The following is a 24,156-nucleotide window of genomic DNA, read 5'->3' on the forward strand; positions in this document are numbered from 1 at the left end:
ATAATCGAAATAAATAGAACTAAGGGTGATGACGCTCGCTTTCTCTCTAGTCAAGGTTTAACAAATTCCGTTTCTTTGTAAATATCTATTAGTCGGTTTACTCTTAGTGTGTGTAAAATACAAAACTGACTTTCTTCCTTCCTCGGCTATAGATGTCACCACAGTCTTGCTGGTGGACAGTCATGGACGATCTTCTTTCGGCAGATTCCTGAGCGTTAAACCGGATTTAGGTCTAATCACTTCTACCGCTCGTACTTTTATACAAGAAGGTGTTACTACCGAGTACGCTACTCAAGTCCTCGGTACTACCCTTGACAATGGACGCCTTTACGCCCATTTACTCACCAAAAGTTCGCGGGTTTTGTACGACAGCGACGCGCCCCAAATCCACGAAACTAAAAAGTGGAGCCCCTCACCATCTCAACCCATGTTGGTTTTCCCCACACAAGTCCCAGAAGTGCGACAACACATCGCCGAAGAAGAAATCTTAGAGGAGGAACCGTCCAACAACCCGAGAGTGCCGTACGAAGACGCGCTCCCCCTTCAAAACAACGTCAAAGTCTTCAAGATCAACCCGCAGATGCGGGATTTGACCAACGAGAATCTCATCAACCACAAAGAAGACGCGAAAGTTGCGGTGGAATCGTTCGATCCTTCCAAGGTACGACCTTGGGACAACTTACCCACTTTTACAGTCCGGAACGAGTTCTCCCCGAGTGGTTTTTCGTATTTAGGGGATTTCCCGGAGTTTGACGCCAACACGGAACGCACTAAATCCACGACTGCTGCTGATCGCAAAGCTAAACTTCTTTTCCGTGCTGGTTTGGTGAAGCCACAACCCAAAGACTTTGAGACGATCACGTATAGTGGTTTCGCTGATTTTACCACCACAGTTGGCGACACTGTAATCGTGTTCACTCCTCATACAGACGCGCCGAAGAAGATTGCGGACGTCACGAAAATCTCAGTAGAGCCGACAATCAGACCATCGGCAACCATCAAGTTTCCGAGTCTTGCCACCACTATTTTCCCTAAAGAATCAACTGAAGAACCTCAAATAAAGGCGGAAACGCCTCCACCAACGCCGGAGAAGGAGCGCCGGCCATCCATGGTCATTGATAAAACCGATCGCCAACGCAGACCCACCGGTGCCACGGAGGTGCGTGAAGACATGGACGCTAAATCTGCGGTTTTAGCTCAGGAGCAACACTTCGAAGATGAAACTTCGCGTGTCTTGAGTACCAGTAGTGGTTCTACCATCATTTTCAGTCCGGATGTTATTCAACCGTCGGAAAGTCAAACTCCGATGTTATCAACACCTTCTGATGAAGATATCCGGAAGATTTTTGCGTCTTTACAAGCGCAGGCGAAATTGGCCACGCAGCCTTTGAACACCCCTTCAACGATCTTCTTGGAGGAGAGTAGTACCGTGGAAAAAGCACCAACTCAAGCTACTGAGATTTCTTCAGGTGCCACGACGATTTTCTTCGAAGACGACGTACCGATTGAGAATACGGCAGTGGTTCAAGAACCCACGACCACCAGAGTACCGGAAGAGAAGACCACGACGGAGGAAGCACCGGAAACTACCACCACGAAAGAAACGACAACCACTGAGAAGGAACAGACGACGACGAATGCTGTGGAGACCACTTCTGAGCATATTACCACCTTGGCGACGACTCCAGAGGGTTCTAATGAGATTGACACGGAGGGTCCTCCAGCTGATGTTGTTTGCACCGAAGGCAGTAGAATTCTACCAACAACTGTCTACAAGACTTTGACTTACTTAACGACGTTCTTTATACCTCTGGAGGAGAGCACTTCGACTTCGGTCAAATCCAATAAGGTCGTTTCGACGGAAATTGGGTTCCAAACAGAGGCTTGTACGGGGATAGAAGCAACTCCTTCTTCAAGTGTTGATAGTGTTGAACCCACCATCACCACCACGACGGAGAAGGAAAAGACAACAACTCAAGAAGTTCCAACGACAACTGAACAAACTCACGAAACCACGGAGGCTCTTACCACGACAGAGTCTCTCACCACTCCGGCTCTTGAAACTACACCACAAGAAATAACCACGGAGAGACGCCACGTCACTGAGTCAGAACCGGAGACTACTGAATTGACCACAGAGAGCGGCGAAGAGATCGAGTTAATCTTCAAGACTCTTTATACAACGTACACGTACCTTACAACGTACTTCCAAGACACGACCTCATCAATCGCGAGTAAAATCGTCGTCACAACGAACGTTATCACTTCGACGTTGGTACCAGGAAGTGAAGCATCAGATGCTGCCGTGGCCGGGTTGTTCGAAAGAGATGAAGGTCTCATGTACAAATCACGAACCGTTTCTTTCGATGACCTCGAAATTGCACCCACCAAAATCGCGCAAGATCTTCGTCCGACTCTCACGTACGAAGCAGAAGAAGATGTTAAATCCACGCCTGTGTTAAACGACGCGAAGATACAACAGAATGGTGTTAAAACTTACTATACTACCTACACGTACTTTACGACGATCTTCGTTGATGGAGAGACGGAAATCTCCAGTCGGACGGAAGTGTACACGAATTACGTAACTCCAAGCATTCAAGCTTCTGGAGTTGCTGAAGAGATAGTTCCAACGGCGGTTCCTTCTCTGCAAATAGACCAAGTGGAGGCTCCTAGTACCGACGATGACGACAACAAGAAGAAGGTACTGAGTCTGAATGTCACTCCTTCGAATTCGTACAATAGTACCATCAACAGACAGAAGACCACGGAGTACAAAGACAGACTAGACAACAACATCTTGGCCACTGGTGTTACCAAAGAACAAACGTACGTCACGTTACAGCGAGGTACCACAACTGAAGAAAACAACGCTCTTAATTTGAGTGACTACGAAACCATCGCCACCATGGTAACAGATGTTAGAAGCAGTACCTCTGAAGGCGATCGCAGGATTATTGACAACGTCGACAAACGCAACGCTTTAGACGACCAAGTCGTCTCGGAATCCAACAACGACTCTGAGATCATCCCATCACCAACTCTATTGCTACAAACGAGCTACACAACCTTCACGTACTTCACCACGATGTATCACGGTACCACCTCGAGCAATATAGTGAGTCGGCTAGAAACCGTCACCAACGTGGTCACCGAGACGTTGACTCCAACTCATACTTTAAGTGCGGAGGATCTTAGCCTCCCTGTGACGTACTTCACCACGTTTACGTACTGGACGACGTTGTACAAAGATGGTACTACCAAAACTACGAGTCGCGAAGAGACAGTTTCTAACGTGGTGACACCAACACCGTCGTTGCCTTCGGAGTTGCCGACGATTAGTATAACTGCGACGAAAGACGTGGCGGCGAGTACCACTGAGACTATTCAACCATCAACAGTGGGGGAAGACGATCTGACGACGTACTTCACCACGTACACTTATTATACCACGTCGTACGTTGGTGACAGTACTGTTATTAACAGTCGGCTGGAAACATCTTCGCGGGTTGTTAACAGTACTGCCGACATTGACTCCAATCAAATTGGGCGGGCTATTGGTACCGCCACTCAAAACATTCTTGATGACTCCAAAAACAAACCCACGGGGTTGTTGTCGACGATTGTTAACACAGTTGAGAACTCAGGAACGACCACTGTCTTATCCACTGATGTTTTCGGTACTTACATCGAAGGCGTCTACGCTAAAGTACTGGAAAGTACCTCCTCTATCCTCACGGGTGAAAGTACCGAATCTTCTTCAATAGCACCATCTTCGGTTGAAAACCTCAAACCCACAGGCGTGGTGAGTATCAACAAAGGAAAAATCGTTGATGCTGAAGGAATTAGTACCTTATACTACACCACTCAAGCTGTCGGTACTTACATTGACAGCAAATACGCGCAAGTCATCGAAAGTACCAGTTCTTTGCAAGTCAACGAAGAACGCAAAGCTATAGCTACTGAAACTCCGCTCCACAAAACCGGATTGGTACGACTGATCGAAGGCTCGATAATCCAAAACCAAACGACAACTCTGTACCAATCAAAAGTCGTGGGAACTGTCATCGACGGGCGCTACGCCCAGATCATCGAAAGTACTTCGAGTTTCCTCGTCGGTAAACCAAGCATCGCTCCCAGCACAGTGAAAGAGATCGCCCCAACCCCCACCCAAGCCCCTGGTCAAGGAATCACCTCGACTTCCACCCCAATCTCACCATCCCCTGTTGTAATCGAAGGTTCTCTCAGCGATTCGAGCAAAATCGACGACGAAACCTCCACTGAAGACCCCGAAGAGGAAGAAGACGACGATGACAACACCCGTACTAAATCACGACTGACTTTCCAGTCACGTAAGCGCACTTTTACACCGGCAATCAGACCTTTTGCCTCTCGGCCTCGTCCTACCTTCGCTCCAAAACGCAAAGGAGCAACTCAAGCTGTTACCACAGTCACTAGGAGTGATGTTACACCGACTGTTACAGCAGTACCTGCTTCTAAAGGACGGTTCGGAAACCGAAGAACTTCTTCGAGTGCTAATCACGTCGTACCAACAGCTTCAGGTTCAAGAAGGTTTTCCCGACCGAAAGCAACAAGTGCCGCTAGTTCCGGACGAAGAAGTTCTTCGAGGATTCAACCAACAGCGACTGGTTTTGGAGCGAGTTCGAGACGTGGAGGATTTAGATCGTCAGCTGGAGGAAGTTCGCAAAGAGCGAGTTCTTTGTTTTCTGGGAATTCGAGGTTTAGAATTCGACCAACAGCGTCGTTGAATCGCGCCGCCGCGACGGCCACACCAGCGAGTGTTGACGAAGAGAACGATTTGACTACTGTTGTGACCGACAGTACTATTGAAGGTGGTGCGGACACCACGTTACCTCTGTCGACGACTACAGAAGGTACTTCTAGAAGGAGTCAGAATCCGTTGTTGAAATTCCGGCGACCACCGCTATCAAGACCATCGACACCGAGACCCAAGTCCAAAGCTAAGAGTAAGGCGACGACCACCACCACGACGCCGAAACCAAGAGCCACGTTCAGTCGTCCGAATGCGATAAGTAGACCAAGAAACAACTCTTTGTTCCCGAGGAGGAACTTGTTTACCACGACTACCACCGCGGCGCCTGAAGAAGAAGACGAGGAAGACTTGGAGGAGGAGACGGAGAACGAAGATGAAGACACGGATTATGAGAGCTCGCAGACAAACACTCAAACTGAGCCCGCTCCAACTCAGGAGGTTCGACGAGGACGCTCTTCAAACGTGCAGATTAAGCCGTTTGTGGGCTTCCGAAGACGCACCAGAAGAGAAGTTAACTATTCAAGATTCCGGAGACCAAGCAGTCGGACGACTGCCGCTCCAGAACCCGAAACGGAAGCTCCAAAACCCACGCGACCGAAACCAGCGAGGTTCGCTCCAAGATCTAGAAACACCAAGACGACTCAGGGTACTACCTCACCCCCTGCCACTCGTAAAAGAATATCGCCAACGAAAGCCTCTCTTCAGGGACGCTCCCAATTCACTCTAAGAGAGAAAGACAGTGGAGGTCGATCGAATTTTAGAAGACCTGCGTCTAGACCGCGCACCACAGTCTCTTCGCGACCGAAATCTCCAAAGTTGAGGACGACGTCGCCACCGGAATCCCAAAGAAAACCAACGAGGGGTTCGTCACGGCGTAGGACCACCTCCAGACAACGATCGCAAGAGCAGTTGGACGATAACTTTATAATTCCGCAGTTTGATGGTACCATCACTGTGACCCATCAGATCCCCACTGAAGTCACCATTCCGGTGGTCAATGGAAAGATCACAGAATACAAGAACGTCATCACTGCGAAGTACAGCACCCAGGTGTTGGTACCCAAGCAGTACTCAACTTCTTTGAACGCGTTCGGGAAAGACGTCACAGTCCTCTTGAGCGAAGCGACGTCGGTTGGTGACAACGGCGCCACTCTCATCACGCAGTTTGTGTTAAATGAAACCCCAACCACTAGTGTTGTCTTCACTCCGACGTACATCAGAGGGCGAAAGACTTCTTTTAGTCACGTCATCCCCAGCACAGCTTATGGGGTCGATACGGTGGTCAATACTATACAACCAGCACTCGCCGCTCAAGCCCCCTTAGCCAACATCCTCCTCTCTCAATTACTGTTGGGGCAGAACCCGTTGTACCCCATTCAGAACCCTGGAGTCCAAGCAACCCCAACTACTGAATTCAAGACGAGGGCGACAACCTACGTTACCACCGTCACAAGTGTTACTTCAACAGTCATACCGTTGACTTTCCGAGGGAAAGAGATTTTGACCACAATCGTCGATAGTAGCGTCTCTGTTGTTACAGCAACTGAGTTCTTGACTGATACTATTGTGGTAACACCAACTCTGGGCTTCCCCGCGGCGGTTCCTCAGTTGAATACGTTGTTGTTACCACTGTTACAACAGCAGTTGGCGCAACCACAACAACCTGCAGGAGTGTTAAATCTGAACGGACCACAAGCTCAAGCATTGTTACAAGCACCGGAGAAAGAGAACTTGGCTGAGGAGAGCGAAGAAGTCGACAAAGCGATCGTTGAGGAAGTTACTCAATCCACCAGAAGGAAGAACTCGAGGAAGAAGAACAAAAACCCGACTCCGGCTCCGACGGAGCCACCCAAAGAAACCAGCGTGATTACTTTGTACGTCTCCGGAAGAATCCCAGGGGAGTTCAGCACAGTTTTATCCACAGTTACTGTGGGGGAGAACGACCGGAGAAAAAGAGAAGTTCCTCCAGTACGACCCTCCAAAGGCTTCGACGACTTGGTGATTAGCACGCTGGATTATTACGATACGTACGTGACTCCCGCAACGAAAGAAGCCAACTTGGAGGCAACAGAAACTGTCGCCACTGAAAGTCTCGAGAGTTTCATTGGTGATGTTAGCCGCCACGTGGGGTTGAATGTTAAACCCACGAAATCCCCACAACCATCGAAGAAATACAAACTTAAGTACGTTAAAGCATCGGAAGAGGTGAAGAAATCTTCCGGTAATTTTTTAGCGTAACAGACCTTGATGAGAAAGCCCCCCTCATGCCAAAGGTCGAAACGTCACCAAGGGGCGACAAATCCAGCGAAAACCAAAATTACGTTTCGAGACAAATTGGCCATGAAATTAGATTTAGAAGAGATGTTCCTAAACCAAAAATACGAGTTGTTAAGAAGTTAGTTAGAGTAGAACCCAGAAATGTGGAGGTGACGACGAGGCGACCCCGACGCCGTCTGGTGATCAAGAAGAAGAAGCGCAAGCTGGTGATGGTCGACGAGCCGAAGAAACGCCGCAGAGTTGTGGTGACCAAACGAAGATTACTCCTGAGGACTGACGACGTGCCGCAGACTGTTGAAGCGAACACGGAAAGTGACGAGAATAAGATCGAAGACGAAGACTCGACGGAGTACACCATTGAAGACACCACCGAGAGTCAAGAGAATAAGATTGAAGATGACCCGCACCACGTCCCTGATTACGAACCCTTTTTCCCTGAGTTGTCAGAGAGTCTCGACGCTCCAGTCCTTCTGTTAAAAACCACAGTCCTGTCATCTGTTGAGCTCGAAACTAGAACTGTCGTGCAAAGTCGATTGCGAACCTACACCTTCATAGTAACGCGAGTAAATGGTGACGAACACGTCGTTACTTCTACTACAGAAGTGCGACCACAGACCAAAACGACTATTTTGACGGAACCACTGACGAAATTTACGACTTTGACTTTACTGGACTTCGACGCTACTTCTACTCTCAACCCATTACCAATGACTCCATTTCCGGAATCCCTTCAACTAAAACGCGCCAGAGGTGAGTCGTTACTTTTGTACTATAATTTTAGATCTAGCTTCTCTTCTGGTGTAAATACATGTAAAAATTGTAAAGTCGTACCAGAGCTTAGAAGGGTACTAACTAACTTGGTTGCGTAGAACAAAGAGGAAGAGCCTTCGAAGAGGCTCGTTACAACCTCGCCACGCGAGTCATGTCAAATGGAGTCGAAGTGATTGTAGCGGGGGATAAAAGTACCCTCCCTGGAGAACCAGACGTGAAAAGAATCCTTCCGAGTACCATCTACAAACCCGTGACGTTAAAACCGAGTACTTTGAGCGACCACATGATGATGCTCCTTCCACAAGACGCAAATGTGAGTCTGTGCCTCAAGTAGTACCCTAAACAAATCGGGATACGACCAGTTCGTGTACCCTCGTCAATTGGTTCCCGACAATTCGTCCCCAAGGCAATTTGCCCCCAGTTTAATTCGTCCCGGTGCGATCTTTGATAATAATTGAAGAAGTAAGAATTTTAGAATTTTTCATGTGTTGGACTAACTCAAAAACAAAAATTGTCTTTTAAATTTCGTAACTTTGACAATTTTAAAGGTAATAATTAAAGAATGTGATTTATATAATTTTACTTAAAGTTAATATCTGCAACATAAGGTTATTCCACACCAAATCGACTACTTTTGACCCCGACCCTTTTCGAGTTTGCTGAAAGTTTTTCATCTTTTTCTACCCTATGAAAAACAGTTCTCAGAATTTTTTCAAATTTTTGTTTTAAACCAAAAAAAAGTAGAATTTGAATGAATTTTTTCAAAAAATTGCATTTATATTCTCAAATAGCTATTACTTATTGAAACGTTTTTTTTTTTAATTTTTGTTTTGAAATGTACTTTTCAGAAAAAAGTTCAAAAAAAAAAATTAAGATGATAAATTTTATGAAATTTTTCCTTTTTTGAGAAAAACCGTTATTTTCTCGAAGTTCGCCATTTTTTATTTTTTATTTTATTTTATTAAAAAAAACTATCAATTAATTCTGTCATTATTCTAGTAAACTGGCTGTAGATAAGTCTGTAATTGTCATGCCCTAGCTTATCGATCTAATTAATATATTACATTTGAATCCTAGTTGTTATAGTTTTAGAATGAAACTATAAATTAAGTATACAATCCTATAAAATCGTTTAATTGCAATAATTTTATTGTATAACTTAAAAAAATTATTAAAAATTTTAAAAATATTTTTTTTGAATTAATAAATTAAAAAATTGCATATTCTGGGATATGGACTTAATTGAAGTTTTTTTGAGAAAAATAAAAATAAAATAAAAAATAAAAATAACGAACTTTGAGAAAATAGGGTTTTTTCGCAAAAAATTTTATTAATGTAATCATCTTCAATTTATTTTGTATTTTTTTCTGAAAAGTACATTTTAAGCCAAAAATTTTGAAAAAAAAAACGTCCCAATAAGTTAATTTTTGAAAAAGTTATAGCAATTTGAAAATATAAAAGCCATTTTTTGAAAAAAATCGTAACTTTTTTTGAGTTAAGAACAAAAAAATTGAAGAAATTCTGAGAACCTTTTTAATAGTGTAGAAAAAAATAAAAAACTTTCAGTCAAATCAAAATGTGTCGGGGTCAAAAGTGGTTGATTTAGTATGTTTAATTGCAATTAAAAAAATCAAATATAATAAATTTGTCACTGGTAAATAAAAGCATTTCTAGAGAAGACATACAAAAAATTGCAAAAATAAATTTGAATTAACATTCAATTGACAGCTTCGGAAACACTAGATTTACAAGCGCCCTGGACGTTTACACACGCCGTGCTGTAAACATTGCCCAAATCGTCTGCTCTTCACATGCGTTTATAAATTAAAATCACTTTACCATAATGAAGATTGATCACCAAAGTGGAATCTACCTAAATTATTATCTCAATTAAGACAATATTTCTATGTTTAAAGTAATATTAAAACGTTTTTTTATTCAGCGCCATCTTGTGTACTTTATGTGCACCAACTACAAAATTGACAGAATTGACAGATGATGAAATTTATAAATGTCAGATGTGACAGTTCTCATAAATTTTGAAAAATCCAATTATTTAAATTAAAATTTTTCGGCCAAAAAGTTTAATACAACTCTTGTGCGTTAACCATTTTACAGCGCTCAATCATTATAGCACTCCGGCTACGCCGTCGTGCTTCAAACTGATTTCGCGCTGTAAAATGTAAGTTACCACACGCGACTGTAAATAACTATTTAACTTTTAACTCTGTCCGTGTCCGCCAAAATAAAAAATTACATAAAATAATAAATCCGGAATATATTAAGAAAAACATTTTAATGATCAAATGCAAAGAACGTCTAAAAAATAACTTTGAATGAGCGCATTAGTTTCCTGTAATACAGTAGAACCTCGATCATCCGGGTGCGGATTATCCGTGCAAGAGTGTTCGTTCGATTATCCGTACCTCAATTATCCGTGCATTACAAAAAACACACAAATCGAAGAATAACAACTTCGTACTTTTACTTCCAATGTTAGAAAACGTAAAATTTGGAACTTCAGTAACAGTTAGTGTAGTTTAATAAGATTTAGGTCAGTACAGAGAGCAAAAACAAAATTATGAGTTAAAATGTTTGTCTTTGAATAGTAATGTTAGCATACTTAAAAAAAATGCTTGAAATCAATTCTTTTGCAATGAAAACCTTCATAATTCAGGAAACTGAAAACTCAAGTGGCAAAAAAAATTTAGGACCAAAAAAGAAATAAAAGGAAGTAGTAAATTTTTTTACTACAAAATAGTTGCTTTTATATAATATGTCTGATAAGAGTTGAGTTTCAATTCGTTCATTTATTAAAATTGTTATTGTTAAAATGTTGATACATTTTGTTAAACTTTTTATATACACATTTTGAATTAAAAAAACGTTCCAAATAATTCTGTTGCCTTAAACCTATGTTTATTTAACAACTCAATTATCGAGGTTGCACTGTATTAATAAATACTGGTTGTTTAAACTCTCACGATGACAAAAAATAAATTATTATTAACGACAATTTTAGGGGTGGCTACAATTTCTGCCAGATCCTATGACAATAAATTTTGAAAAACGGATTACATTTTTATTATTACAGCGCATGTAAACAAAACTTTCAAGAACAAATTTTCGGAGGACGAATTTTCAAGGGGGCGAAATCACTGGGGACGAATGAACCGGAGACAAAAAGGTTTGGGGACCACTTGCCGGGGACGAACTGTCGGGGACAAACTGTCAGCAAATTAAACAAATCGTTCTTTTAGATCAACAGTTTAACATCGCTCTATCCCAACCAATTCGTAACCAAAACTTGTCTCACGACGTTCACTTACTTAACCACTTACTTAGAAAGTGGTACCACGACAGTCTCTAGTCATGAACAAGTCGTTTCTAACATCGCCACCGAAGAAAGAAATACCGGAAAGATCCTACCAACCCCAGCCATGGGAATCACGTTAACACAGGTAATCATGATGTCTCTCAAAACTGAGCTAATGGCGATTTTCAGTACCCTAATCTATCCGTGGGAGTCTTTCACACGACGTACACTTATCTCAATACGATCTTGGATGGCGAGCAGCCGCTGGTCGTAACATCCAAACACACAGTAACGAATACAGTGACGGCTCCGGATGACTACCTGTCTCTTCTCCAACCTTCAGAACGAGGCCCCGCTGTCAAAGACACCAACACCTATTACAGCACTGTTGCTCTAACAAAGACGCTCTACGAAGGCGACGAAACTCAGGTGGTGAGTACCAACGAAGTGGTAACTCAAGTGGTCATCACAGAGTCGGTACCACCAAAAGCCACTTCGGTGATGACTTCTTATATTGCCTTGGACGTCGAAGACCCCACGCCAGTGTCTGTTAACTACACCACCACCGACGTTGTGAAGACGTACTTTGTTACCTACACGTACTACAACACGTTGGTGGAAAACGGGAAAAAGGTGGTGAAAACCAACGTCTCCACCTCCGCAGACGTGGTGACGGAGAAGCTGTTTTTGCACCCCAAACGCACGGCGAGTGTTGACGATAAGAAGAAGCAAAAGGTGGATTTGTCGGGGGAGAGTTTCCACATCGTCGCCACGAAGACGTATCATACTACTTTCACGTACTTTACCACTCTTCTGCAGAAAGGTGAGACTGCGAGTCCTACGGTCATCAGCTCGCATTCCAAAGTCATTGAGAACGTGGTCACGGAAACAATCAATCCGAGTCTCTTGGACAAGAAGTACCTTTCTAAAATCAAGAGTCAGATCCGCGATGGTACTCAAACCATCACGAAGTCGGCGACGTTGACCGATGGTCAAAAACTCGAAATTACAGTGATCGCGGATCAAATAACGCCAACGAAGGTTTTGCCCATCGAACGCACTAAGCTCCCTCAAATCAACGAGAGTAAGAAGGTTACAATAGAGTCCTCTACGCCTAACGTGGTGGTGGGTTCAACTATCATCTTCCTGGATGAGGAGCCGCCGGTCAAAACTCCTTCACTCACGAGTTCCAAGGTTCTGAAGAAAACCAAGACGGTGACTTCGACGAGTAAGGTGCGGCGCCCCACTAAAACGAAAGTTAAGAATCACAGTTCAGTGGCTCCGACCAAATCCGGACCGAAACCTTCCACAAAGGTGGTGAAGACCCCAAACCAAGTCCCTGATTTGTTGGGTTTGGGGTCCATCAACATCGAGCGATTAACCCCCGTGCTCAACGCGATGGCCGATTTGATTCAAACCAATCTCAAGGGAAATAGAAGGAATGATTCTATCATCCCTCCAACCACCCCGAAGAGTCATGAAGGAGAAGAAATCAACTCTAAGAACCGCGCGCCGGTTTATATCCCCGTTGGAGGGGTGAACGATGATTTTGAGGTGGCGGAAAGTCAGAATATTGCTACTTTTCATCTCCAAGAAACCGTGGACTGGAATGGAATGAAACCAACCCATGAGAGTCCGTTGCTTAATGGTGGAATCCCGATTTCTCCCGGGGACGTGATAACTGCGAATTCTGATGTTATAGTAGGGAAACCGGGACGGGTGGGACCACGCGTCCCGACAATCCCATTAAACCAAGTCAAGGAGGATGATGATGGATATGGGATGAAACCACCACCAGCCCCCCAAAAGTGGCCGAAACGAAACCACGAATACAAACATATTCCTGTGAAAGTGGAGAAGCCTATCGTTCATGCGCCCAGTAAAGACGACTATGTGGGTCCTCCACCCCCACTGAGGGGTGAGAAGCATAAACACATCCCCCTGCAGGTGTACGCGCAAAGTCAGAACAACTACGGTATTTCTTTCGGGGTGAATGAAGTTAGCCACGAGTTAAAAATCCCGAATATCCCAGAAGAAATTTTGAAGAACGCGGCGCAGAACGCGTTCCCAGTCTATGCGGAGGGACAACCACCGAACAACCCCATCCACAATTTTAATCTTCAACCCTCAATAGTTCTTCCTGAAGTGGTGGAGAGATCAACCGGACAACCACTTCTAGTGAACATCCAGCCGAGTCAAGTGGCGTTTGTTAATATTCCTCATAATCGCACCACTGCGCTTATTTATGGGGGCTCGACAGAACCCCATCGCAACGGGCAGTATTTCGATGATCCCTCTCCTTACCCGCAACCGGAATTCTCCGCTATTGAAAGTTATAATAATGGGGTACCCCAATTCGCGTCAATCTACGATGGGGGCTCCAACCAGAAACAAGTCGTTGGGGTTATTAAAGTAGCCCCCCAACCCATCGACAAGGAGCAGCTTCAGATTAATATCAACCCATCGCGACCCAATATTATCCCATATCCCAATGAAGTTAACGTCAATGTTCCTCCAATTTCCTTCGGGATGCTGGAAAAAGACAACGAGTTCAATGCTCACGTTATCAACCACGGCGAGTCTCATTTCCGACCACCTCCAATCTCCTTCGAAGTCATCAAAGGTAATGACAACAGATTCGCTGAAAGCATCGGTACTGTTGAAGTACCAGCGAACAAGAACAACGACAACATCTACGTGGCTGGAATTGGTACAGTTGGAGACCCAGAGCCAGTGTCGTATGACGACGGAGGCAGATTCGGTGGTTCCCCAAAAAAACCTTTTGCCAACTTGACCATCTACGAAGGGTACAAACAAGAAACTCCCATAGGAAATGTCGTTGTCGCTCCTCAAGATATCATTGATTTGCGACCACCAACAGAGTCAAAGATTGGTAATCAAATTCTGCACCTGAAACCTCCGTTGGTTGGAAAACCATTTGCTCCGAAATATAATAATAATAATTATAGACCATCGAAGCCCAAGGTGGAGCTGTCGGAGTTCATGGGACCTCCTCCTTTGAAGCGGCCACAGTACTCGCCGAGACCCCAAAAACCAGTCCCTATACCCTTAATCCCAGAGGGTGAAGCCTCGCCGGAGAAGATTTCGGTGGAGGAGGACGAAGACTTGACCAATGAAGCAGGCGAGGTGGTTCAAGAATCCAACAGTAGACCTTTACGTCCTGGGCAAGTTCCTTTCGAAATCTTGAAGATCACGACAACCACACCAAAGTCTGTTAGAAACGACAGTAAGTACCAAGTTGAGGTACCACCGAAGGTTAGTCTCCCGCGACCTTTTGTACGACCAGAGAACCAACAGAGTAATCAGATCAATAGCTACGATCAAGATCAGTTTAATTACATCGCGACTAAACCCGATTCTGGTTTTATTACTTACATTGGAAGCATCACCGCGAGGCCGATTTACTTCGAGAAACACACCACTGAGAACTACGTCCGACCGACCACACGGAGAAGACCTGCGAGTACCACAACTGGGACGAAACGTCCACTCTTTGGTGTCAAGACACGACTACCAATCCCTGTCTTCATTTCCACGACGTCAAAATCAGTTTTACCCAGCCGACCCAAAGTCACTTCTTTGCCGATCGACCAACCGACTTTAGCTCCTCAAGTTATCAAACCTTTCCCAACGGAGAAACCACGTCGCACCTCCAAACCTCTCTCAATCACAGATTTACTGAAGCGAGAGAGAGTGACCACGGCGTCGACAACCACCAAAAAGTTTGTACCACCGGAACTCAACACCGGCGAAGTACCCATTGATGACAGCGACATGGAGATCATGAAGCCTCCTCCACCGGTCATCGGCATTGATATGCAGCCACCGAAAATCGAAATTAACTCGCCGAGTGGTGACATCAAAAGAGTTCCAAGTTTGGATCTTGATGCTACTGACTTGGAAGGGCACGCGAGTACCTCAGTACCATACGTACCCAAACCGGCGGAGAATATAGTACCACCACCACCAAGTCCTCTGCTTGATGAAGTGGTCGGAATGAGTCCTCCTCCGCTAGTTTCGACCCACAAGCCTATAATTCGCACAGAAGGTACTACAACCACAGAGAGTACCAGACCGAGGACCAGGAAACCGTTCACGCGAAGACCCACCACTGTTAGAATCACGACGCGAAGACCGTCGCGGCCGTACTTTGAGATTTATGGTAGAAATAGAACGACGGCGAGACCTGAGGAGTCGAGGATTATAGTACCGACACCTACAGTGACCACGAGTTCGCCGTCTTTAGAGGTGATCATTGGCAACCCCCATTCAGTGAGTGTTGAGATTTCTTCGTCGGAAACTGAACTCCGTAGTGGTACCACGACGAGAACAAAAGAGTTACCATCAGTGGTTACAACTAGTAGTACCACCACTATCACCAGAGTGCCTCAGGTGGTTAGTAGTACCACTGAAGTTGTTCCCACAGCCGTCCACCACGCTGGTAACGAAGTGAAAGTCGTCGACGAAACGAGCAAGAAACCTCCGAGCTTAAAACCAAGCAAAACTGTTATTCCAACGAGGTACATAACCCACACCAAGACTTCTACAGTGACCATCACTAAAACTACAGTGGTGAAGACTTTGGGCGGACCTCCATTCACCTCAACTCTCTTGGTGACAAAAACCGAGAAGTCCACTCTGGTGGACACCGTCACAGAATTCCACACTTTAGTCAAACCGACGAGTATCATTGAAACTGTGACTACAACAGTCAGTACTGGTAGTTCTTTGTACCCACCGGACGTCTACAGTAGTACTTACCCAGCGATCAAAGGACGACCGCTTCCTAGTACTACTCTTCGCCCCACTCCTAGTAGTACGATCGCAATCCCAACAATCACAGTGGAGAGTACCGAAGACGACGACAGTTTAGAAGAGTTCATCATCAACGAAACCGACGCCCCCAGCGTCCTCGAAGAATCAAGCAACGAAAACGAGTCAATTTTCGTCGTCATGACCGACAAGAACAAAGGAAGTGTCATCAAAGTCCCGAACAACAGCTACGAAACTCAGGAAAGAGACGAGATGTTGAACACCAACGAAGCAAACAACGTTTTACTTGGAGGAATCTTCATCGCGAGTCCTCCAAGTCTCGAAGTGCCGCGCGTCCAAACAGACAAGTGCGAACCGGAGTGTAAAGCGTCAAGAAACGAGCTGTGTCAACGCGTTGATGGGATCATGAGGTGTGTCTGCAGGCCTGGCTTCGCGAGAATGTTCCCAGACCGGCCCTGTAACCGTAAGTCTCTTAATCCCACCCCCACAAGTCTAATTGTTTGTTGCAGCAACGTACACGTACAACATCAAAGTGGATTTAGATCGCTTCGGACGGGAAAACCTCCAGTTCACGCAAGACTTAACAAACCCGAACTCAACAAAATTCACGAAATTAACAGCTCTGACTCATGAAGCCCTCGACCGCATGGTCATGCAGTCGGATCTTCGAGACGTCTACCATGGAGTCCACATCCACTCATACGGACCAAGAATGACACCGAATGGAGTCACCACGAAGTTTTACCTCCAACTTTCGGACAACACCGACGAGAAGCGTCTGGAGGACGTCTTCAAGAAGTACCTACGAAACAATAACTACAGTCTTGGTGGTACCGAACTCTTCGCTTCGCGGGAAGGGTTAGAAGACCTTCGAGCGTTGGATTTCGACGAGTGCACCAGCTCGAAATTCCACGATTGTTCAGAAAACGCGCAATGCTTCAATTTGAAAGGTACCTACACTTGTAGTTGTAAAGAAGGGTTCGCTGACTTGTCAGAAAACATTCTTTATCCCGGAAGAATCTGTTCCGCTGAGTTGATTGGGTGTGAAAAGTGCAACTACCACGGGACGTGTTACTCGAGAGGAGACGAGCAAGTCTTCTGCGAGTGCTTCCATTGGTACACCGGAGAGAGCTGCCACATCAATCTGAAAGGTACTTCAATTAAAACTGTTAACTCCTCTCACAAATCTTGGTTTCAGTTCTTTTGATCGCTTTGGTGACCCTCGGAGCAGTTCTCTTCACTTTGCTTCTCCTGTGCTTGATAATGACGTGTTGCCGGAAGAAACCTCGGAAGACTAGAGTGGCCACCGGGATGAGTTTCCTTCCTCAAAGAGTAGGAAACCGAGGGACCATGGATCGACGAGCAATGATCCAAGACACGAGTTCTGAAGATAGTAGATCTGAGACTAACCCGATACCACCGTACGTCCCGAAGAAACAACAGAAACTCAAAGGGGCCTTAAAGAAACCGGTGCAGCCAGACGTGGAGAATGGAGAGATGACTTTCCCAGACCAAAAGGACCGATCTTTGACTGTTATGATTCCACGAGCAAAGTACCATCCGGCACCACCAACATCTCCTTTGAGCAACTACACCACTTTTGACGCCAGGAAGCCTTCGGTGCCCTCCACCAGCAACGAGGCGAAACTTCTTAGTTATCTAGACGCGGGGCCTTCACCAAATAAGGTAAATTCGTTCAGTCTTAAGACGTGTCTTCAGTGTTGAGTTCCAGTCGGAGAACAAAAGGAAGTACAGCAGCGCCCAAAGCGACTCCTACATCGAGGAGAAACCGCTCTCTCGCAAAACCTCCGGAGCTCTCGTTTCGGCCGGTTTTGAAGTCTCTGCGACAGTTTTGGGCAACAACATGGGCACTTTGGGTACTACGTGTGGTACCGAAGCTGATCGAAGTGAGAACGCGACGCTCATACAGAAGATAAGCGCGGATTTGTTGTCGAGTACCGGGACGAGGTCCCAATTCAACACTCTAAGGTTGGTACCACCGACAACTTAATGGTACTAATGGGTTGTTTCAGGGATAATGATCTTGACCCCATGACCAGTTGGCTGGACATAACGCCCAGGATTAAGTAAGTTTGCGTTTTTTTTAGAGCACACGGGTTATTGAGTGAGTTTTAGTACCGTGTCGGAGGCAAGGTCGTACGATGAAACTACAATTCCACCCCCTATGAAGTCGTTTAGGGGTGACTACGATTCGAAACCGTCGTCGCAGCACCACAATGATGTAATTCGCTATTTTTAATCGTTTTTTGGGGCTGATGTAACTTTGTTTTTAGGAGGCGAATACAATGGCTGAGCGGGATTTGGGCTCCACTTTTTTGCTCCCTCATACCCACTTATATAAACCGGATAGGGTACGATTTAACTCCCCAAATCATCTGAAAAATAATTTTTTTGTTTACAGGGCAGTGACATATCAGGTTTCGAGTCCCTTTAGCACCAAACCCGAGTCTCCCGAGCTCATAATGTGCCTTAAAATTGAGTGTCTGTGTTATTCTGACTTTGTCAATATTTATAGAATGTGAGACTCAGAATCAGCCATATTGTGTGTGTACATAAACAAATCGAAATTTTTGGTTTAGGACGTGTGAATGGATTATGTATATATGTATGTTAGGTTTTTACTATTTATATTAATATATTCTGGTCGGGCAAAAGCAGAGTGCCAAAAAAAGACTTGTGTGTAAAATTTATTGTTAAAAACATAATAACAATGTACAATGTAAACGTACTAATAATAAGTTTTATTGTATTTTTTTTATGAATAAATTTTATTTAATTGATCACCAGTCGTCCACTTTAAGATCTTCGACGATGTCTTTCTCCCCGTCGTCCTCCACAGGTCCTCTTTCATCCTTCACCTTTTTATTAACATTCTTCCCACCTCTCTTCCCCCGTTTTAGTTTCTTATCCTCCGAAGTCTCATCCTCTGAATCGTCGTCACTTGGGAACAACTCCACCGGACCTTCCTCTCGGGGTTTCGCCGCCTTCTTCTTCACCACCGGTAACTTATAATCACCCAACTCCTCATTATTAGTCAACTGTTTGTTCTTCTTAATAGTATGCAGTTTGTTCCAATTGTCGAAGAACGCCCCCAGAGGAGTTCCCTTAGTTTTAATCTGAGCCTCCCACCCTTCAATCTGCTTGAAATCCGTTATGTTAACCCCGACTTTGCTTCGCTCGTTTTCGATAAACTGCGCGTTCTGTTCAATTTTCTCCAGCAACTGCTTCATCTTCCTGTTGTAATTCGCGTTGTTGCACCTCTTCAGAAACTGTTTGATCTAAAAACACTTTAATAGCGAGACAATCACTGACGTGGGGTCCTACCTGGACGACACACATCAAACAGAGATCTGGATAAGCGATACTGTGTGAATACGCCGCTAGATACTCCAACAGCAACCCATAAATGGTCTCCACGATGGTGTCCTTGAACCCATTCTCCACCATCTGTGACTTGGAGACCCTCAATAAACACGTGAACTGGAGCGGCTTCATCGAAACTTTCTGGTGCTTCTTGTTAAAGTCGTACGAAGTCAAAACTTCAAGGATAAAAGGGAGGATGGGAATAAAAACCCCGCTGTCTCGCGACAAGTCCATTAAAATCTGCACGACGTGGAAGCGCAACGGGAAATACTGAGTTGTTGGTACTAACTTTAAGACACCTAAACAAACCTGTACGAGGGGGTAAATCAGCGGTTGGAGTTGCGGTTTGTGATGGGCGACTCCCAGGAAGTTGCCCCATAGCTTCAGGGAGTTTATGTACTGCCAATTGTAGACGGTTTGGGTGTTTTCTTTTTTGTTGACGGTGATGGCGTTACGCAAATGAATCGCGAGCTGGCGGATGTATAAAAAGACGTGTTGGTAGGCGATTGATGGGTCCAAAGCGAACATTTCAACCAACGAGCGCCGCATGAAATTAATGGAGGCCAAGGAACCGAGGCTAACAAATTTCGAGTTTTTAACGTACGTCATGTACATTGCCTTTAATACCGTGTCTAGAAATTTGAGTTTTTGTCCGTTGGTAATACGGAGGATGCAAAGGAAAGCCAAGACGCGGACGCCTTCCTCGGCGGTGCCCCAAATCGAAATTAACCGTTTGAGAATCGCTTTGGTAATGTTAGGATACGAGACAATAAAAGGGGACATGTAATGAAGATGCTTTAAAAGAACTGTTTGGATATTAGAGGAAGTGACTCCACTGAGTAGCTACAAAAAATTGTTTTTTTTTCGCTCGTTTTAGTACCTTCTTACCTTTGCCAGATCCATGAAGTAATCTTTTAGAGGCCTCTTAACTTTAGTGAACTTCTTACATTTGTGAGGGGGCTGCTTACTCCCGTGTGATAGCCCCAAAAAGCGCCTCACGGCCGGTCCTAAGTGGATGACACACAACTGGATGACTCCATTGAAAGCCGCCGATCCCTCAACTTTATACAGTGAGGGTTCTGAGTCTTCTGAACCAACAGTTTCAAGAGCTGCATGGAAAGCTTGAATTACTGTGTTAATGGTTTTGTTAGAATTGTCTTTCTGGATGGCGCTCTCCCAGGATTTCAACATTTTGAGGGTCACAACCCCCTTGTCTTTCGTTTTTTCTTCATCCTACAAAAAAAATTTAACACGCGAATTAAATTAATTGGGGGTACCTCAAAATCGCTTTCGTCGCTCGCCACCTCCAGCTGCTGAGGCAGCTCGTGAGGAGCGTCCTCTTCACCCTCTGATTCCTCAACTTCTTCATCAGACAAGTTAAATTCGAGGAGTTTCTTGTCGTTTTCTTCCAAGAACTGGTAGAATTCTGGGTCTGTTTCCTTTAGTTTAGACAGGGCGTGTTTGTGTTCTTGGATTTCATCGCCAGAGTCGGCCTCAGGGTCAATTTCGTTACCAGACTCAGCGTCAATTTCGTCCGACGAAGGGGCCTCTTCCTCACCACTTTCTTCGAAATCTTGATCGAGAAAATTGTCCACTGACATCGAACTATAGTCTTCATCTTTCTTCGTCTTCTTTACTTTCGTTTTGGTCTTCTTCGCGGGTTTTAAAAGAGGCTTCTTCTTGATTTTAACCATCTTGGAGAACAACACAAAACGTGCAAAAGTGAGGTTAGAACTGTCACTAATATGACATGAAGTTAGCCACTCTTTTACTTTAGACTTTTGAATTAAATTCCACGTGAGGCTCTCAACTAAATTGTTTATCCCGAAAGGTCACGCGGCGCTTCTCGTCAACTTAAAAACCTCCTCTTCTTCAAAGACCGCTCAGATAATTTTTAATCTCCATGCCACGTTGCGGCAACTTCACTCCACTCAAAATGTCAGCTGTCAAAATCACCTTTCAAACTTAAAATTGCGGCACATTACACCATTTCAGGCCCATTTTCGTTTAGTTTCTATTCAAAATCCATGTCTACTCGTGTCCTGCAACCTCTCAGACGTTGTTATGCGACACTCGTAAATTCTAACCTCATCAAAATCCTTAACACCATGCCTAAAGAAAAGAAACACATTCCAGAGGCTCAGAAGCAGCGCCGGAAAATCAAGGAAAAGTTCAGCAAGTACAGTCCTGGAAAAGTCGCCTTGCAAGTTTTAGGGACTGGGGCGGAAGGCGCCCCACGGTCGCTTTACGTGTTTTCTGATCAGTCAAGGTAGGAGCCCCCTAATTAATACAATAAATTACCCATAATTTTGTATTTTTAGATATTTGTTTAATTGTTCTGAAGGCACCCAACGTTTGGCCCACGAACATAAGATGAAACTCGCGAAATTGGAGCATATTTTTATAACGCAACCCACGTGGGCGAATATTGGGGGGCTGCCAGGAGCTGCGTTGACGATACAGGATGTGGGGGTCCCTGAAATGACTCTTCATGGTCCCGAGGGCTTGGTACTGCTCTTTTTAAAGTAGTTTCCAACTAATTTGGGATTTTAGGGGGAACTTTTTATAGCTACGCGTCGATTTGTCGTCCTCAAAGACTTGGAGATGCGTGTCGCAACGTGTGACGAATCCACAATGTTTGAAGACAACGTCTTGAAGGTGAAATACGTGCCCATCGAACGTACCCCAAAAAATTCAGAGGAATTGGGAGAACCAAGCTCAAATTCTCTCGTTCCTGAAGACGACGTCGATTACTACGCACACGAATGTAGTAAAATTTTCTAGTGCCCCCTTTACAATACTAAAAACTTCTTTCAGGTAGTGGGAGACGGCGGAGCCCCCCGAGAATTTCCGAATCTTCAAAACTAAAACTGCAAGAGATTAAAGCCAAGGGTATCAGCATGGCGTATATCTGTCAGCTACAACCGCGTCCTGGGGCCCTCTGTTTAGACAAATGCGTCAAGTTTGGAGTCCCCGCTGGCCCCCTTCTCGGCCAGTTAAAGTCAGGGAAAGACATCACTTTGCCCAACGGAGCTGTTGTCAAAGCTTCTGATGTCTGTGAGCCTGATGACCCCGGTCCTGTCTTCATAGTCTTGGAGTGCCCCTCAGAAGACTATCTAGACTCTCTGGTCAATAATAACGTCTTTAAGAAACATCAAGCTACGGCCGAACGGGACGAAGATGTCGCTCATACCGTCGTTCATTTCACGCCTCAGAAAATCATGGAGCATCCAAAGTATGAGTTTAGGTGTGACGATTTAATAAACACTCGGTATATTTAAGGTACAAGGAGTGGATGGATGGATTTACCGCCAGCACTCACCATCTAATTCTTAATGAGACCAACACTTGCATGGGAAGTGCGGCTGTTCATAGGATCCAATACAAGTTGAATCTTTTGTCCGACGACTTTTTCCCTCTTCTGGGGGATCAAGGGACTGAAATTCTTGACGAGCCTCCTCCTGATATCCCTCAACCCAAGAAAATGAAACCGGATTGCCCTTCGTTGCCTCTTGAGAAGTTGTCTGTGAGGTCGCCAGTTTCCACCAGTGTAAACACACTTTTTAACTACCATTTAAGACCGAAGAAGGGCTGCGATAAGTCCTTGGAGTTAAAACTGACTCCTTCGCAGTTTATTGAGGAGACCATGACTATAGAGAATTTCTCCCAAGAGCTGCATGAAGTAACGCAGCAGTTGGCGCAGAGGCGGGCTCAGTTGAGCATCAAGGAGTTCCCCAAATTGTTGTTTTTGGGGACTGGGTCCTCTATTCCCAACAAAACGCGAAATACCAGCGGGATGGTCCTGGAAATTGAGTGAGTTGATCAAACAACCCCCCAAAGACCCAATTGTTGTGTTTCAGTGAGAGCACAGTGGTCATCCTCGACTGCGGCGAAGGAACTCATGGCCAGATTGTCCGATTCTACGGCCGCGACAAAGCCTGTGAAATTTTCTCCAACATTAAGGCAATCTACATTTCTCATTTGCACGCCGACCACCATTTGGGGCTCATCGGGCTGCTGCAAGGCCGCCGAAAATCCCTACAAACCCTCGGCTTACCCCCCCAACCCTTATTTTTGATAGCCCCCAAACAAATTCTGTGGTGGCTCTCTTTTTACAATAATTGTTTCGAGGACATCCAAGAGGAGTTCATTTTAGTACCAAACTCGGATTTGCTCCAGGACCAGAAGGAGCAAGAAGAGCGAAATAATTTAGTCCTGGAGAATTTAGGACTGCGCGACATCAGCACGTGTTTTGTCAAACATTGCCCCAATGCTTTCGGTGTCAGCATGACTCTATCAAACGGTTACAAAATTACGTATTCTGGGGACACAATGCCCTCGGACGCTCTCGTGGACTTGGGGAAAAGCAGCGACTTGTTGATCCACGAAGCGACCATGGAAGACGACCTCGCTGATGAAGCCGTCGTGAAAATGCACTCTACGACGTCGCAGGCGATAGATATCGGGCGCAGGATGGGGGCTAAATACACTCTCTTAACGCATTTTAGTCAGCGGTATGCGAAACTACCGCGGTTTAACGACAACTTCACCGAAAATGTCGGAATAGCGTTTGATAATATGAGGGTAAAAAACAATTTTTTTTTTGTGACAATAGACTTTATTGTTGGTTTAAGGTGCGTCTGGACGAACTGCCGCTGATCCCACTGCTTTACCCGGCGCTCAAATTGATGTTTGTCGAGTACTACGAAGAAATGGAGCAAAAAGCGGTGAAGCGACAGCTCAAAATTGAGAGGGAGAAAGAAGCAATGCAGCAGAAAGCTTGTTAAGTTTTAAAATACACACTGAAAAACGCCTGTCT

The 24,156-nt window shown here is 45.0% G+C and overlaps 4 protein-coding genes across 4 annotated transcripts in view; 3 read left to right on the top strand and 1 right to left on the bottom strand.

Moving 5' to 3' along the window:
• Positions 1-7,033, top strand: part of LOC148170929 (uncharacterized) — a 21,362-nt gene extending 14,329 nt beyond the window's left edge. Inside the window, exon 3 of the mRNA XM_088041845.1 lies at positions 153-7,033. Coding sequence (XP_087897971.1) covers positions 153-7,033 — 6,881 coding nt within the window. The remainder of the gene's footprint in view (positions 1-152) is intronic.
• Positions 6,968-18,502, top strand: LOC148170930 (uncharacterized). Its single transcript, XM_088041844.1, has 11 exons — positions 6,968-7,822; positions 7,942-8,156; positions 11,104-11,304; positions 11,349-16,416; positions 16,463-17,104; positions 17,152-17,639; positions 17,686-17,942; positions 17,987-18,040; positions 18,090-18,195; positions 18,248-18,325; positions 18,376-18,502. The coding sequence occupies exons 1-11, from the start codon at positions 7,060-7,062 to the stop codon at positions 18,406-18,408; spliced, it is 7,905 nt and encodes a 2,634-aa protein (XP_087897970.1). The 5' UTR covers positions 6,968-7,059; the 3' UTR covers positions 18,409-18,502.
• A 143-nt stretch (positions 18,503-18,645) lies between these two features.
• Positions 18,646-21,289, bottom strand: Noc2 (Nucleolar complex protein 2). Its single transcript, XM_088041851.1, has 4 exons — positions 20,615-21,289; positions 20,226-20,570; positions 19,299-20,180; positions 18,646-19,252 (listed from the first exon to the last, which is right to left on the bottom strand). Exons 1-4 carry the CDS (start codon positions 21,029-21,031, stop codon positions 18,755-18,757), a joined length of 2,142 nt encoding a protein of 713 aa, XP_087897977.1. The 5' UTR covers positions 21,032-21,289; the 3' UTR covers positions 18,646-18,754.
• RNaseZ (ribonuclease Z) lies at positions 21,274-24,149 on the top strand. Its single transcript, XM_088041848.1, has 7 exons — positions 21,274-21,606; positions 21,659-21,845; positions 21,891-22,104; positions 22,155-22,572; positions 22,620-23,150; positions 23,198-23,921; positions 23,972-24,149. Exons 1-7 carry the CDS (start codon positions 21,365-21,367, stop codon positions 24,122-24,124), a joined length of 2,469 nt encoding a protein of 822 aa, XP_087897974.1. The 5' UTR covers positions 21,274-21,364; the 3' UTR covers positions 24,125-24,149.
• Positions 24,150-24,156: the final 7 nt, after the last annotated feature.

This window comes from Gnatocerus cornutus, chromosome 7 (genome assembly GCF_029298725.1).
Source record: "Gnatocerus cornutus isolate USDA-ARS CGAHR chromosome 7, icGnaCorn1.1, whole genome shotgun sequence".
In the NCBI taxonomy this organism is placed as follows: Eukaryota; Metazoa; Arthropoda; class Insecta; order Coleoptera; family Tenebrionidae; genus Gnatocerus; species Gnatocerus cornutus.